This window comes from Accipiter gentilis, chromosome 5 (assembly GCF_929443795.1).
Source record: "Accipiter gentilis chromosome 5, bAccGen1.1, whole genome shotgun sequence".
In the NCBI taxonomy this organism is placed as follows: Eukaryota; Metazoa; Chordata; class Aves; order Accipitriformes; family Accipitridae; genus Astur; species Astur gentilis.
In genome coordinates, this window is record NC_064884.1 from 28,823,624 (window position 1) to 28,841,285 (window position 17,662).

The 17,662-nt window shown below is 39.3% G+C and overlaps 1 protein-coding gene across 4 annotated transcripts in view; it reads left to right on the forward strand.

Moving 5' to 3' along the window:
* Positions 1–17,662, forward strand: part of AIG1 (androgen induced 1) — a 124,208-nt gene that overhangs the window by 27,349 nt on the left and 79,197 nt on the right. For all 4 annotated transcript variants that reach the window (XR_007506013.1, XM_049800290.1, XM_049800289.1 and 1 more), the window contains exons 2-3: positions 9,155–9,310; positions 17,197–17,298. Coding sequence is in view for 3 of the 4 variants with exons in the window: in XM_049800290.1 (XP_049656247.1) it covers positions 9,155–9,310; positions 17,197–17,298 (258 nt within the window). In the remaining variant the exon portion in view is untranslated. The remainder of the gene's footprint in view (positions 1–9,154; positions 9,311–17,196; positions 17,299–17,662) is intronic.

The following is a 17,662-nucleotide window of genomic DNA, read 5'->3' on the forward strand; positions in this document are numbered from 1 at the left end:
ATTTAATTTAAATGCAGTTAGCTTATATCAGGGGTTCCCCCATGTTTTCTTTAGAGGTGTAAGTTAATGAGAACTTTTTTTTTCTCCTGAAATACAACATTTTATAACACACAGTGCCTTGCTTGAAATGTTGTGTAAAGAATAGTCTTGTTTATGGGGACAGTACAACATGTTAGATCACCTTTCATTGAACAACATGCTTTATAATTAATGTACAAAATTACGTCCTCTCTTTTTTTCAAGTGGAGCTTGAATAGCAGCATCCTTTGCTGTGGTCTAATTATAGAATATCCTTACGTTAGTAATAACTTTATTTATGAATATACTTTACACGCCCTTCATAAATTATCCTTGAGCTGCTGCAGCAGTGAGTTGGGGAAGAAAAGTTGCTTTAAGCAAAATCTGAAGATGACCCTGATTGGAGACAGGAGCTATTTTCACAGTGTGGGTTTGCAACTGACTTGGTTTGTGTGTTGTTGGTAGGATAAAGAGGTGGGATAAAGCTCTCAATGTTTCTTTCCCTTACCTTCCCTAGAGAGAGGGAGAATTGCCCAACTGAGACAGTATCATTTAATAGCCTGTCTTGCTGGACTGGTGTGAGGAGTCAGTCATTACTGCTTTCACAGTGCTCAGGAAACAGACGGATTAAAACCTTTTATTTCCTACAGCCATGGCAGGGCAGCACTGAGGCTGATACGTCTCAGAAGATTGTAGTGCCTTTCTCGTTTGCATTTCCAGCTCTGTCACCATGTTGCTGAGATACATCAGTCATGGCCTTTTCTAAATTCAGCAATTTAGAAAGCAGCTGTAACCTTATTCGTTAAAAAGGAAAGAAATAAAAAGCAAAACCAGTCACTCTTCTTTGAAAAACTTCTATGTAGTTTTGTTTTCAAATTTGTTCTGTCAAAATTGCTTCCCTCTAGTGGTTTTCAAACTGTATTTCTAAACATGAAAAAGTTGGTGCAATGCAGGAGTTTCTGAAGTTTAAAGAAACCCATTTCTTTGAGAAAGTTCTGTACTTAATGGAATGCAATTTCTTTGGGGGCTAATTAACTTACAAAGTGCTAGGGACTTTCCAGCCATCGGAAACCCTATCCTAAAGCTCAGTTTAGCACAGACAGCTGCAGAACAAGTCTTAGCTTCTTAGCTAGCTATCCCAAACATTGTCTAGAGAGCTGCCATTCCTGCCTGGTTGACTGCAAGGCCACTGCTGCAGAGACCGTACCAATCATGCTGAAATGTGTAAAATTAGCATTTAAGCCAAAATAATGACATAACCTTCTGTGCAGTGTATAATCCTAATAAGATTAAGCTTTAGCAAAGAAAAAACATAAAAGATATAACCTAATAAAATCATAATCTATTCTGAATAAACTGTATTATACATGTTTGCTGAATGGATTATATAAGTTTAATGAAATTACACTATCTTATAAGCAGGATACAATAAGTAGTAATGGCAGCTTTTCTATACACAATGCAAGAGAGTAAGGAAGAAGATGGGGATTATTAGAAAATTAGTTTAGTGAAAACAATTTAAAATCAAAAAGATAAAGATAAAAATATAATAATAATTTCTTAAATACTGCAACAATGAGCTTAGTGCCTCTTTGAGTGTATTAGCTAAGATCAGAGTAAGGTATCTGGACATCTATAACTCAAAAGTATCCAGAAAATACCTGTAGTTTTTAGAGGGAAAAGGAAGACTGGATTGACATGGTGTTGGAAAGGAATGACACAGCTGAAAAGAATGTGAAAGATTTTAGAAAATTTAACACTTTCTCAGCATCTGGTCAAATTCTTGTACATATTGCTTTAGTATATTCTGTATTTGTCCATTCCATCTCCTCATCCAATACGTGGTAGTGGATTCCACGCTGTTAGCACTTCTGAGCCAGATGGCATACACTCTGTCATGCTGAGATCATATTGGAAATGTGATCTATGCAACACAGCAGAGATATAGTAGCACTTTAAAATGAATTTCTCAATTGTTGTCAATTACAGCAGTTTTTTTGTTGGGGGGTATTTTACTCATGTAAAAAGAATAACTACATACGCTTTTTTGCCTCTGAAAATCAAAGCATTTCCAAATATTTTTGATAATTCCCCAAATTTCAGCTTAGGTTGTTGTAGTAAGGAATAATATATTTACCTTTATAGAAGTACTAAAAATATTAAGAAAACTGCTTTTAAAACTGTGTTAGGACAACCACATTACCTCTTCAAAAACTGTGCTGCATGTTTTTGAAAACCATTACGAGACAGTCAAGAATCCTGTTAAGACAGAACGGTCTGAGATTTAACCTTTCCAGTAAGTGTAATGCAGTAAGGGGTTTTCCTGGGTTAAGTAGAGGGAAGATGGAGAGAGAAAGGAAGAGGTGCAAGCAGTATGCTTCTATTATTTATCGGGGTTTTTTATTTCATCTGCTGAAAATTGTGAATTGTAATAGATGCTGAAAGGCAGTGCTATAAAAATTGCATTTTAGGGGCCTACATCTGTTTTGGTTTTCTGATTTCTTACAAGTTGCTTAGTTTGCACAAAAAGTCGCTTTTCTGTCTGTCCACTTAAAGACACATATTGTGTTCCAACAGGCAGAATTTTAAAATGCGCCTCTCCTCTTGGAAACAGAAGGTCTTATTAGCTTACACAGCTTTGTCCCCTTTCCACAGCTCTGTATTAAGTGCTTAAGGACTTGGGCTTAAACAATGTAATACCTATAAAAACTAGACCCAAGAGTCAAACGGGTTTCATCTCCAGGCATCGTAATTCCATAGTAGACTTTATTCTTTTGTGCATCTATAAAATCTCATTGGTTTAAACCATCCTTGGTTACATTTGGACAATGCTGGTGGGTTTCAAAGAACAAGACTACAGGAGGTTATGTAGAAAGTAAAGGATGATACTTAAAGGAGTCTCTGAACTCACATCATGTGGTAAGGGATTAGGCATGTTTTATAAGCTGATTCATGTCATATGACTAAATGGTGAAAATGAAGTTAAATTTCCTAGTAAGGACTGGTCTTCATGTGCAACATCCTGGTTAGAGGAGCCATCCCCCCACTGAAGGCGGTAAAGGGGATGAGGACAGTGCTAGATATTTATAAGGCTGTCCATCTGTGCACTTACTGAATTTCTAGTGGCTCTTCTGACAGAAATAAGTGTCAAGTTTTACTAGTAGAGTTTAAGTTATGATTTGTGTAAGTGAAAGAGAAAGGAGGAATAGGAGAAATAGGTATTTCAAGATTCCTAACCAACAAACAACTCAAAGTAAAATAGATGGCATTTGCATTAAGTATTCCTTTAGCTTATTCTGATTTTGTTCCCTTGTTCCTTACTTTTCTCCTGTATGTTGTATATTTATTTGGTTTCTCAGGCTACTGGCTTTTGATGGGCGGGGACTGTGTTCCTTTTCTGTGTTGAAGTGGCCTATGATGTTGTTGAAACCTGCTTCAACAAACAAAACAAACTAAAATGGCCATGGCACTGCAGCCAGTGCGGAAGAAGATGTGATACGAGGTCTGACTGCATGCCCCAACTTAACGTCAGTCAATGAATCTCCTGGGGCGATGCTGCTCTTTTAACTCTGGCCTTTAAAATACAGTCTTCTTCACAATTCCTTGCACAGAAGTAATGATTTTGAGTAGCACACTGTACTTTTTCACAGTGTTTGCACTTCAAATTTAATTAATTGTAGATTTAGTGATTAGACATATTACACTGGCTTGTATTTTAGTACTTAAAAGTTCTTTCTGTCTCTCTTCCATTTGTCTGTAGGCACAAAGATTTGCCTTTTCCTTATCTGAAGTCAGTAGCTTCTCTGATACAAAGATTTAGCGCTTGATTACATGTTGTCCAGCTTCTGCTTCCTATTATAACTATAAAAGATACAGCAAGAGGAAGAGAAGCGACAAGAATAAAAGCATTGTGCCTGTGAGTAATGCTGGAATGGTGATGGACTAGAAGAATCAGTGGCTTCATGCAGTCAAGAGCAGTAACAGATTTAATAAACAGCTACAGTCCATGGCTTCATTCTGTAAACACAGTGCATTTTCTATCAAAAATACCTTGTTATTCTTGACTTAACCTAGACTTGCTGTGTATGTTGCAACTACAGGTAACTGAGCTGTTGTTACAGGATGCAGGCTGTCCACACATGCCTGCGTACAGCCTGAAACACTACAGCCCTAAGCACGCATGGTCCCAAAACAGAGTCCAATCAGTCACATTTACAGTGGGCAAAGAGATGAAAATCTGACTTTAATTATTCCAGAGTTTCTTAAAATACAGTCATCTTAATTGCTCAAGCATAGTACATTTGTACGTCAAATAATAATGTCTAGAGGCTGGAGGAATGAAAGCTAAAGTGACACAAGGTGGCAAGGAGTAGTAGCAGATACTCTGAGTTTACAAATCATATTCCTGTTGTTTGAAAATCAGACCATGTTCTGTATACGGCACATTGTAAAATCTGAAATACATGAGAAATGACAGCTTTCAGCAATTTGATTTTGCATGCTTGTAGAGCTAAATTTTCAATTTCCTGTGGAAAGCGGTGGATTGCCTTAAGTGTGAGTGTTGCTTTGATGAGTCAGGTTATGTCTGCCCCCCACCCATGGGCTGGTGGCCTGTCCCCAGGGAGATGCCCGATGCTTGGGGCTGGGGCTGCCCCAGTGCCCCTGGCTGCCCTGCTCCTGGCTGGGGGTGGGATGGGCCCTGGCTGCCCCCCCTGCTGCTCCCAGCCCCCAGGGATCAGCCAGGCCTCCCTGACACCCTAGCTTGAATTAGTCTTCCTATAATAACAGGTTATATTTGCAGATTCTTAAGTCTCTTTCTTAAATGCAGTCTTACCTTGAAACAGTGGAAGCTTACCTGGTAAGTGAGGTACAGGTACCTAATACATGTGCATGTGCACATGCTCATGCATTTCATGCGCAAACGTGGCATTTTGGAATGTGTAAAAGTTACTTCATTTTCCATGCTCTTTTATTATTTCTTGCTGATTTTGTGAGTGTTACTCCCATGTTTTATTCTGGCAGTGCTGTCTACTTGCCAGCCTACTCAGATGCCTTATTTCATAGCGGGGTACATGAAATAATTATTAAGTGTTGTTAATCTCGAAAATAACTTGAGGACAGTGAATTCTCCATTTTCAAAGGTAGGTAGCGGAAAAAATACCCATGAATAATAGTAGTGCTTGCACAGACTTTTCTAGTTGTTCTGCCTTAGGAATGGTCCTTATTACAAGAGTGAGCTTGAAAAAGGATGAGTCCATGGGCAATGAAATCCTAGATTCAGTCAATTTAATGGGAGTTTTTCTGCCTTGGTAAGAGTAGTGACAGAATTTCCATTGACCTCAGTTGTGCAGAGATTTTGTCTGCACTGTGGAGCCACATGGCATGCAGGAGAAGGGAATCTCCATGCCCTGAAGAAAGGTTTACGAGGAAAAACATTTTCTACCTGACTCTAAGAAGTCAAATTAGGGGGAGTACAAGGAGGTCATTAGCTGCTATCCTTCAGTGAGCACCGTGTGGAAAAACTGTCCTACTGAAGCAAGTCTTTATTTTCTTGTAGGAGACAGACATGTACAATTAGTTTACTTTATTCCAATCTTTCATAAGGAACAATCTTTTCTGATATATAATCTGAATAGATCTCACTGTTTGAGAAGGTTTCTGGGCTGCTTGGTTTCATATTCTGTTCATAGATGTTTTCTCCTGCAGCAACTTAACAAGTATTTTCTCTGCTCAGAGTTCTGTATTACTAAAATACCTGTAGATGGCCATTTCAGTTACTTATCATTACATTATCACAGCTTCAGGGTACTGTAGTATCAACTATAGTAGCAGTGGCCCCTCTAGGCTTCAAAGGAGAAAATGGGTTCAGCAGTAAGTTAGTATTTTATACCTGTTTTAATGATTTTCTCGTTTTTGCATACTCTGCTTACAAGTTTCTGCCTCTATCACTGTTACACGGTGTAAGGAAGGTATGGTTGGTTTCTGTCAAATTTGTATTTGTCATTTTCTAAATCATCATTTTTCTTCAAACTCTAGTTAGAGGCAAAATTGGAAGATACTTCCTCTGAGGTACTGTTACTGCTTACATTTCCAAGGGGAAAAAAAGTCAACTGTTTGTTTACCATCTCGGGGATGTTTCATGTATAGATTCACCACCTGCAGATTTTTAAAAGAAGTTACTTGTTTTGAGAACGTGATCCTAAATCTAAGGTAACACGAGGGCACATTGGAAAATATTGTTTAGAGGGAGTTTCTACTCCTTTGCTGTGAACTTTTCACATCTGTTAGGCAGCATTCACACTGAGGAGCATGGACTTTAAAACTGTGGTTCATACCATAAACCACCAGTAGCTGCATGCTACACTTCTCTTATGCCAGATCCACAAAGGACATAAATCATTACTGACTATGGCTGTTCAGTTTATGCTGCTGAGACTTGTGCAGCTCTGGAGGTCCTCGGTCTAATCCTAAATGTTGACAGGTGTCAGAAGAGTTTTCTTGCACATTCTAGAAAGGAAAAGAAGTATTAGAGCAAATGTACATACATAATTTGTATGAATAAGCTGGAACTGTTCCTCCCTGAACACTATACGATTTTTTCATTGGCTCTGAATGTTCTCAATAAATATGTAATTTTCTCTTTCCTATATGGATTTTTATTAGTTCATCTTTTTGTAGAATGGTTTACTTCATACCTACTCTCTGAAATCTTTGGGTACTTTCTTTCCCTTTAGGAGTTTTCAGTTATTCCCGATGATATCATTGTATTTTCCCTTGAAGCAGTGTGTTCATAAAAGGATAACAGGGAGAGAAGCTGTTCGGTTTGTTATTGATTAGTGGATGTACAATCTCAATTCCCTTGGAAAGTGGGCGTGTGATTGTTTGAGTCTGTGTTTCTTTGGAGAGAGACCATTTCAGGGAATTGTAGTTAGAGCTGCAAACAATCCATTAGTCACTTGTCCAAGCCCCGCCAGGGTAATACTGTTCCCTGCAGTACATTATTGAGTGTTTTGTCCAGTATCGGTTTGAGTGACTCAAGCCATGAGGCTTCCACCACTTCCTCTGAGAAACTATTTCATGGTCTGACAGAGCTCACTGTTAGGAAATATTTCCTGGTACTCAGCCTAAACTTTTTAACACCCAGATCTCATCACTGTTAGGTATACTTTTTTTGCCAGTCCTGTCTTACATCTTTTTCCTTCTTTGGCATTCACACTCTTGAGTGAATAGTAGATGGTATCATATCTCCTCTTAAGTCAAGCAAATGCATAATTAGTTCTTCTAGTCCTTCTCTCCAAATAGGCCATCTGTTTGGTGGAAAACAGGGCCGAGTATGGGAAGATTTTTTTTCTAGTAAGTGCTTGTTTCAAACAAATAATATGAAAAAGTGCATTAGGAGTTCATGTGATTATGTAGCTCCAAGGAGCCCCAACTTCTATGTTAAATGTTTTTCAGAAATCAATGTAGAAGATGGTAACTTTTCCAGGCAGTGTTTTGAAGTAGTAGTACCTTTTTTTAGCACAATATACAGCTCTAGCACTAGTAGTCTGTCACATTTCATGGCTTCAGGGAATGTTTTGTAATGTTGCTTCATCTATTTATCAAGCAAATTATATGTAGCTAGAGCCTGGAGAGGGGAGAGCAATGGCAGCAGAATTGGAGCCAGATCCAGGGGCCATTTGAGTGTCTGTCATTCACAGCTTTACAGCCAGAATTTCCAAGCATTTGGGTCATATAAGGATTGTTGAGGAAGGGAATGTACTTTAATTCATCCAACCAATTTCTTTCTAGTAGCCAACATATGTTTGGTGTTTCCTTCCTTCCTGCCTTCCTCCCTCCCTCCCTCTCTCCTTCTTTCCTTCCTTCCTCCCTCCCTTCTCTGCCATATTCCACATCAGTGTCCCCTAGCCTAAGGTGTTTTTTTACATTACTTACTACAGTCTAAATTCTGCAAAGATGTATGCACATAATACACTGTATTTTGCAAAATCTGGGTATGTGCTATTCTTATTTCTTATAGATGGTCTGCTGCTTAGTCAGAGACTCCTAGTCAGAGGAACACTTAGATTTACAAATAAGAGTTCTAAACTAGCACTCCATGCTCGTTTTGAAAAACATGTAGTATGTACTTTAAGCATATGTTTATGTTTATGCAATTTGGGAGCCAAGCCCGTGTTTTGTTAATTTTTTACCTGAGATTACCTGATGTGTGTGGGTTTGTGACCCGGGCTTCCAGCTCAGGGAGTAAACAAGCTGCGTGTACTTCCTCTGAACTGTACTAGAAAGGATGCGCAGATCCTCAGACAAGAGCATTCCTGAGCTAACTTATTACGATTTTATGAAGCTAATTGAGGAAGAAAAATGCAGTGATCAGCCTAAGATCAAGTCAAGTTTGAACCAAATCAGTGGGTTCAGGTGATTAAACTACCAATTTAATATAACAGATAATCTTAAAATATTGCACACAAATAAATGCAAAAAAGGAAAAGGCAGGTAAATGACAGTCTGCCATCACAAAAAGAAAGCTTGAATAACTGCTGCAGCTTGCTTGTTCTGTTGTTTGCTACCTGAGATGAAGTAGTGATAGATTTGCTGAAGCCCGGGCCGTGTGCTGCATCTCTCAGAAGCCTCAGGCATCTTCTTCACCTATGGGTGGAGTGTCTGGGGCAGGCAGGGTCTCCAAGGGAAACCTCCTGGCGCAAGGGAAAAAACCACTCATCTTTTTTCTTTCCTTTCTTTTTACAGGGAGCGTTCCTCACTTTTTCTGCCTCAGAGGTGAATGCTAGGGCTTTGGGGACGAGTTGTATGGAGTGAAGCAGGAAGGGGTGGCTGCAGTTCAGTCCCCAGTGGGTGGCACATGTCTGAGGTGAGGGTGAGAAGTCCCATCTCTGGAACGGTCCTTCCCCTTGCATCGATTCTCCCCATACATGAGGAGCAAGGTACATGTAGGGCTTTCAGTCTAGAAGCACAAGTGGCTTTTATGTGAACAAATTCTACCCGTATTTAAGGCACTGATGTTTTCCACTCCCCATGTCAATTCTGTGGCAACATTCCTCACGCACACCTGTGTCCTACTTGCTGTCTGCCAACGGTCTGATCTTCTCTGTGTTCAAGAGTGCATTCCCCTTCCGTTCAGGTGATCCAGGCTGTCTTCTTTGGGATCTGCGTCTTGACCGACCTGTCCAGTCTTCTCACTAAAGGAAATGACAGTCAAGAGCAAGAGAGGCAGCTGAAAAAACTCATTTCCCTCCGTGACTGGGTGATGGCAGTTCTAGCTTTCCCTGTTGGAGTGGTAAGTATGGTGTTAATCTGCACATGTCTTTACAAACTGAGTGAGCGGTGTTATTTACTGATTGTTTTCTGGCTGAAAGGCTTTCCCACCTCTACACAAAAGACTATGAAGAAAGGGAAGAATGGTAGAGATGATTTTACTTCTGTCTTGTTTTTCACAGGTGTAAGGGAACACTGGTGCTGCTGAAATTTTTTTTGGTTCATTAAAAAAAATATACTTTACAATAGGAACCTAATTGTACAAGTCATTTAAAATGTGAATTGTGCCAGCAGCATCTTGAGAGTCAATTTGGACTTTTTCTGCACTGTGTTTCATAGTCAGGAGTAGTGAAAGTGCTGACTGTGGCATGTTTCACACCGTAACAACCTGACTGGAGTTGGGGCTGTAAGCCATTTTGTCATGGGCAAGAAGGGAAGTGAAAGTCCAGGTTGCTCCCTGTTAATCCGATGGGGGATTCAGAGTTGACAGAAGAAATGGGGTGGGAAAAAAAGGGGGTTGTCAGTAATGTAAAAAAGCACACAGAAGGTATGGAAAAATGTGGGTTTTACATGTCTTTTTTAAGAGAAAACTATTCTTTGGATCAGGTCCTGCTCCACTGGTGGATTGCACATCGCTTTCAATGGCAAAAGGTGCTGAGTGTCTTTATGTGTCTCATACCACACACTGAAAGCAGCTGAAAATCCAGAATGTCATGGGTTTTTACATGGAAGTGCGATCTGTGTCAGTCTAGTTCTAAGTTTAGGCTACATTAAAAAAAAAAAAGTGTGAACCTTTCATTAAAGTATTGCTTTTATTGTCATTTGGGATCAACATTTAATTCTAATTTTTTATTTCAGTGTATAGTAGTTCAAAATAAATTCACTAGAAGCAAATTTTTTTTCACAGTAGGACTACTAGAAAACTGTATGAGATCTCTCAAGTTGTAGTGGCTCATAAAAGCTGATCACTTACTGTCAATTAACAGCAGTTAACATATCATTTATAATTTGTTATATTCAGAGATGCTTCATTAAAATGTGATTTCACCATATATGTGGGATTTCACAATATGTGAAGAAGTACAGAATGCTTTTGCACAGTTAGAAAATGCAAAGCTTATGTGAAACTGTGCAGGTATTTCATAAAAATCCAGCTGGTAGCCTTCCCTTACTGTACTTGCTGGCCTCCCTCTTGGGAGCTGCCATAATTCATGTTGGGGTAACAGACTGCAATTCTCCAGCAATGTTAGAGGAAACTGGATCAACTAATAGTTTTTAAAAAATCTGTGCATAAACAGGCTTGCAAATATGTGTTTTATGGGTGCAGAGATTTATATGTCACTGTATTTTGAGGGAAATTGGGAATTGGAAGTAGTTGTAATTGTGATTGTCAACAAATGCTTTTCCTACTGTGTTGACAGTAGAAGTGAAGAAGAACATCATCACATGTGTCTTTATTTAAAGATTTTAAGTGCCTTTTTCAATCTAGAAGTGTAAGCCTTTACATGCATCAAAGCACACCCTCTTTGGCTCTCTCACGCCACTCGGGTTTCAGGGATTCTCTCCTGCCACTGTTGTAGCACCATATTGTTGTCTGTGTGCTCCTCCACCCCTGCAGTGTTCCTGACCTTGAAACTTTTCAAGGTCTTGGAGAATTTCAGCTTCGCTTTTTCTTGGCAATTCTGCGCTTTTCTTTCAGGTGTTGTTTCTCTTTGCCACTGGTAAGCAAGGAGTCCCAGCTAGCCATTGCCTGCACTAGAAGTGCTGTTGCAACATTTACAAGTTAGCAGTTCTGAGAGGCTTGTTGCATACCTGGAGCTAGCTACTTTCCCAAGGGTTTCCTACAGAAACAACTTCTGTCTTAAACAACAACACCAAAAAAAAAATCCAGAAAATAGTAAGAAATGGCCATGCTCATTGGACAGATGCTCTCCATTTCCAGAGGTGACCTTTTTGTGGTGAGGGGGAGCAATTGATTACCACATCTTACTTCACTTTACTTCCTACAAAGAAAGCCTAAAAAGGTTGTTTTCATTGTTGTTTCTTCTCCTGGCTACTGGGAGACAAACAGCAGCACTTCATAACTTAACACTGGTCTCAGCTCCTTCCTGAAACCTGATCCTCTCCAGCAGCGCCCACCGCACCACAGCTACCACTTGCCAAAGCCTTGGCCGCTGCCTGAGGGACTGCCAGCTACTGGGGGCTCTTCTTCGGTGGGATTACGGGTAGGAAAAGTTCAGGGCCCAAAAGTAACAGATGTCTAGCGCTGGCTTTGTTCTCTAAAGAGCTATTTATGTGTAAGAAAATACCCAGTGAAATTTTGGTATGCCGGAGGCGCTTGTTAGAAGGAAGTTATTAAACACCAGAGTGTCTGCACAAAAAAAGTTAAAAGTTCCCTCGTTTCCCATATTCTCTCAACAGCTTCCTCACTAAAAAAAAAAAAAAAAAAAAAAGAGAGAGAAGAAGTTCAAATGCAGACTTTCTTTCTTTGAGACTCACCCACCTAGCTCTCCATGGAGCTTCTCAGTGGTTTGCAGTAGCGACACAAGGGAACTTTCACACATAAAAATTGGATGGATGTGAATAAAATCCTTGTTGGGTTTCTAATGTAACAGCAGTGGTCACGCTTAAGTACTTGTCAGTTACCTTAACATCTAAATTATTTTTATTGCTGAGTGTTTTACACAGGGCATGTTTAGGGAATAATGCAAATACTAGGGGAACATTTTAAAGCCCACTAACTGTAGTTTTTCAAGAGCAATTCAACACAATTTTTTCTGTATTTCCTGCTTACTGAAGCCCTCGAGATGACTTGTTCTGAAAAACAGATGAGAAAAGGAGTTTCCAATCCCAAGTCAAACAATGATGTGTGAAAAAAAAATGTAACAAAATAAAGTATTTCATTTTTAGTACTTCCTAAAGAAGTATTACATATAAACCACCTGGGAAGTCTGACCACCAACCTCTTCCCACCTTCCAAAGGAAGGAAAAGAACCAGCCCAAGGGCAAACAATCTCCTTGGGTGGCTTTGCAACAAATCAAATCTTGCAAAATCTTTGCAGCAAATCACATCTCTCCAGTGTTGTGTTATGCATGCGTATCTTTGGGGGCTCAGATAAAACTGAATTGCCAACCTACCATTTTGTTAAGGAGCATCAAGAAGTAAACATGAACCTCTTTGAAGGACATAATGACTACTGTTTACCTATTGTTGCTCTTTTTAATACAACTCTTAAGAGAATGAAATCAGAAAGCAGCAGACCAGTTTTCTATACAGTAAAGCCTTATTCCGCGAAAAGTCTGTGGGCAATGCTTCCTAGCTGTTTTTCAGTTTATCATAAGCCTGGGGTACTCTTCAAATACCTAAGATCAGGAAGCATCCACTGAAGAAAAATGCTTGCATAGATGTTTTAGAAGTTCATTACCGATTCTCATCTATACTGGCTGCAATTACCTCCCCTTTATCAGTGTAAAGGAGATTTATATTGGGAATAATTTACACTGCTAGAGAAGCGTGAGACATGCTTAGAAGTCAGAGACTACACCAGTGGTTTAGACTATCCCTACTTTTTTCTCTTTCTTTGATATAGACCATGAAGTTGCCAAGTTTCTGTGGTTAATTAGTGTTTTGTGTAAACTGTATGTGGTTTTATCAATATGTTTCTTGTAATTTGTACCAAACAAGAGGAAGAAGAGATAAAACAGGCATTTCTAGTTGTTTAAGGCTGTGTTTAATAGAAATAGGAAGGAGAAAGAAAATTGATATTGTTACATATTAGAAGAGAGATTGCTGCCTAGAAAATCACAAACTGGTATTTTATATCATGTAGCTTTAATAGCTCCATTCGGGTCTGAGTCTAAACTGGCTAGAATGATCTCATATTCTTTATATTATACTTTTATGTTTTTACTGTGATACGAATGAGAGAAAGCCAGGCATGCTTTCTTACCTCTTGTTTCTCTGTACTGGTACAGTCAAAAGGAAAGCTGATCACCCTTCTTCTGTAGATCATCAATAATGCTGATCTGGGATCTTATGCCAAGAAAAGATGCATAGGCATTTGCTGCAGTCTCCTACTTACCTCATTATTTGACCAGACTACAAAATACTTTTACTTCCATAAATACTTGACCATGCCAAAATCTCTCTATTCTAGATTTTGCCTTCCTCTGTGGTGACATGGTGGCTGTTAACGGGAACCTGAGTGAGCAGTGGTGCAGTTGCCTCCTGAACTCTGTTCTCCGAGGGGAGTCTTCCCTGATTTTCAGTTCCCACTCCTTGTGATTTCCTTCATTGTCCTTTTTCAAATTCATTCAGTGTAATGCTATGCTAGGACTAGATCCCACCTAAAGCCAGTACCATGCCAATTTGTGCTTACTGTGCTCTGCCTTTAATAACACTTTGCTTCTATATGTAATGCCTTTAACCCTCAAAGAGGCTCATGTATTTATACTCACAGTTAACCACAAATGTCTTGGGAGATAGCCAGAAATCTTACCTTTAACTGTACTTAGAAGAAATTTTGTCAAGGGTTTTTTTTTTCTTTGTCATGAGGCCTTCCAGGAAATAAGTGAACGGAACTGTGCAGCCCAGCCAAAAACAAAAACACGTACTGCAGGAAAATAAAGTTCCACTGGGTTTATTCTTCGTTTGCATAGCATTTCTTGGTTGGGCTCACGTAAAATAGCAAATTATGCAATTCTTTTCATTGGCTTTCCTCTCTTAGTTTCTTTTTGCTTCCATTTGTGGTGTTTTGATAAAGCCACTTGTTTTCCCTTTTGAATCACCAACTGTTTCCCAACTTGTCCTTTAAGATTTTTCCCTTGGCAGCGCCACATGCTCTTCTCATGTCCTCTGAAGCTTTAGAGAAAGAGGACAAAAACTCAAGGAATATCTCCTTAAGTGGGAAAACAGAGTTTAGTTTTCAGCCTTTTTTTTTTCCTGCTGCTATTTGTTTAGCAATACTTTAGATGCCTGTGACAAGTGAGCTACTCCCTATTTTCAAAGAGTTTCCAAGGCCTCTTGCAAATTTGAGGTTCCCTTTGGTCTGCAGTGACCCTAGATAGGATAAGTAGCAAATGAGAGACTCTTCTGTTCTTTTATATGTTCCTTAACCTTATGTTTAACCAAGTAATTTCTGTCTTTGGAAAGCTGCCAATCTTAGGAGGCTCCTGTGCAAAGAAGTGTAAAAGCAATTGCTGATGCCTGTTTTCTTCCTTGAATTCCAGGCCTTGAGTTTGTCTAAGGAGGAAGTGGAAGGATGACATTTGTGCCATTTTGCCTTGGGAACAAAAATAGAAGTATTGGGATTCTTGAAATATGTCTGCTGCATATGAGCAGCTTGTTCAGCCTGGCATGTGAGGGTAGTACCATGACTGTCTCCACAATAGTGATGAATTGTGCCACAAGGAAGGCAGCGTGAGCATAAGAGCTGCAGTTCTGATTGAGCCTTACATAGGCAGTGTAAAGAAGCAGCTCAGTTGTATCATGGTCTGGCACTGCATGACCATGTGTGATCTTGGCAAAGCCCAGCCCAAATAAAAGTGTGCCAGTACCAAAGTGTAAGCATAGTAGAGGTGATTTAAACTTAACCAGATGAGACCAAACAAATTCAGAAGCAGCCAAGGTAGCTGAGTAGCAGGTCCTCATTATAGTTCTTTTTATCCACATAGTCCATTTTTATAGTTCATTTTAGTCCATAGTCCAATAGTTCATTTTTATAGTTCATTTTATCCAAATGAACTAATTGTAAGGAAAGGTAAGGTGAACCGTTCAGACACTGGAAGGGATCTTCCCCAGGGCATTGCGTTAGTCTCATGTCAGGTCATCCTCCGGGGTAGGTTAGTTCTGTAACACCTTGTGTTTTGTGCACTTCCTTTACCTTATGTCTGCCTTGTGATAGTGCTTTGCTAAGCAGCATTTGCCGTCTGTAGCTCCAGATGGTTGCAACCAGCTAGGCTTGATCCTGTTCCATCCATTGGCTGACTTTGGTTAAGGGACAGATGGCATGTCCCCTCTTTTCTTATCTTTACCTCCTTGGCAAAGTCTCTTGTTTTATTCTGCTCCACACAAATATGACAGGTCAAAACATGGCAGCTTTGTTGTTTTCAGTGTAATAAGGTTCAACCTAATCCTGGTTGATTTTTCTTGGTGTAAGACTTCCTTGGAGAAAAGCTTTATCATCTTGGTCTTCATATGCCTGAGAACATGTTTTTATGTCCCAGTTGGTCTTAGCAGGTTCTCAGAGACCCACTGTGATAATACATGATTTCTAGGAAGCCTATAGAGAAGAGGATACTTTGCTTCCATTTTCCCTGCTGTTCAGCTATTCATATCTTGGCACTTACGTGTCAGCAGGTGCGTAAAGAGCTAGGCTGTGCCAATGCCAAGACTGGCCCAGAAGAGAGATTTCTTGTGGGGTACTTTACACTTGCAATATTTTTCGGGCTGTCCATCATAACCTTTTTTTTTTTTTTCCCTGGCCTCTGTGCGATAGTCAAATAGTCCAAGCTTATTCTGAGCAGGCACTGATAGCTATCATAACAGATGGACAAGTGTGTTGGAAAGCAAGAAACTATGTACTGTATGCACACTGAGGGAACAGTGTACTGGTTCAGGTCATTCACATAACTGGCTGGCTGATGTCTGCATGTCTGTGGTTAGAACAAGGTGCCATTGATAAACTGCAACCTCAATTTTAACTTTCCAAGGTCAGAAGCATATGAAACAACTTACGCCTATGCTATCACACGCACTAGTAATTTGGTGACCTTGCTGTGCTCACCCCATATTTCTTGCACTTTCTTTTACTGACATCCCAAATTAGCTGTAAGATCATGGGCCACATCGGTTGGATGTAACTGAATACTTCCCTGCTGATCTCAGTGAAAGTTGTATCTGTTGCTTCTCAAACTTTAAACTTGGACTTGTCACTACTGTGTAGAGATCCCCTGAAAATGGTAATTGAAAAGCTCCTGGCCCAGGTATTGGGTTTTTTTATTGCTGTAAACAATAAGCCTTTTATTACTAGAAAACTGTGACTCAAATTCAATGTAAGAAAGCAATTGTGTTTTAATTAGAAGATTACTTACTTTGTTCTTTTCCCAGGTAAAGGTAAGCTAAAACTATTATTTCTGTAAATTTCTGCTGTTTTATATTGTCTTTGTTTTTCAGACATCAGGGTATCTTTAAAGAATTTGTGTACACTTTGGCAAAAATTTAGCCTAGTGCAAACTTTATCTGAGCCATCTGTCCTGTCCTCAGTCTAGAGGAAATAATGGTCTTTCTCTGGGCTCATGGTAAATAGTCTCTGACAAGAACCAAGCCAAATTTCATATTGACAAATAAGCAGGATACTAGACCTGTTTTCTGTGGATCCCAGTCCATGAATTGTGTGCAGAGTAGTTAGAGGGTTAAATATATATTTTTTTTAACCAATGCTATTTTGATGGCTGACATGAAAAAGTGCAAAGATGAGTTTATGGGCTTCTGTTCGGGGGTGAGTGTTTCATATTTATACGTTCTATGAATTCCGAGTGATATTTTACCTCATTTTCCATTTGTTTTCTATCCTATTAGTGGTGAAATATTATTTATGTGCCACATCTGCTACTAAAGTATAGTACTCAGTTGTAATTTGGACACAGGTATGTAAGTCAAAAAAATGAGATTTTTTTCCAGGCTGAAAGTCAAAAAAAAAAAAAAAGAAGAAAAATTAAAACTCCTGTGAATGCAAAGAATAATCCAGATTCACACTGTTGATTAAAGCAGGATTTGGTCAAAGAACAATAATGTCTGTGTCTGCCCATAGAAAATTTGCTAACTGCCCCCATTTTGCTATCTAAAATGTGTAGCTAAATGTTCAGAAGCATGTATTTTAAAATGTCTTTTCTTTCTTTTCTTCTTAGTTTGTTGTGACGATGTTTTGGAGCATCTATATCTATGACAGGGAACTGGTTTACCCAAAGCTGCTTGATAATTTTATACCAGCATGGCTAAATCATGGAATGGTGAGTAAAGTAATGCAAACTCTTCCTTGCATAAACAAAAGTGTAAGACACTGATTTCCCTGTGCATGACTCTGCATACACTTAGAGCTAATTCCCTCAGAAGTGATTAAGGAACATTGTTTGCAAGCAAGAATAACATCTTTCCTCCTTGACTCCTTTAGTCATATTTGAATCTCTATTAGGTTGAAACAGTGGACATTTGAAGTTGTGTCCCCTATATCCCAGGCTAGTTGTGGGGATCGGCTGTTTTCTGTGATAAGGTACCTTTCCCAGAGCAATGTCACCCTGGTCATGAGGAAATTCAATCAAAAGAAACTTCCACAAAACATAAAGTCTGACTTTGACAAGTCTTGCTCTAAAATGA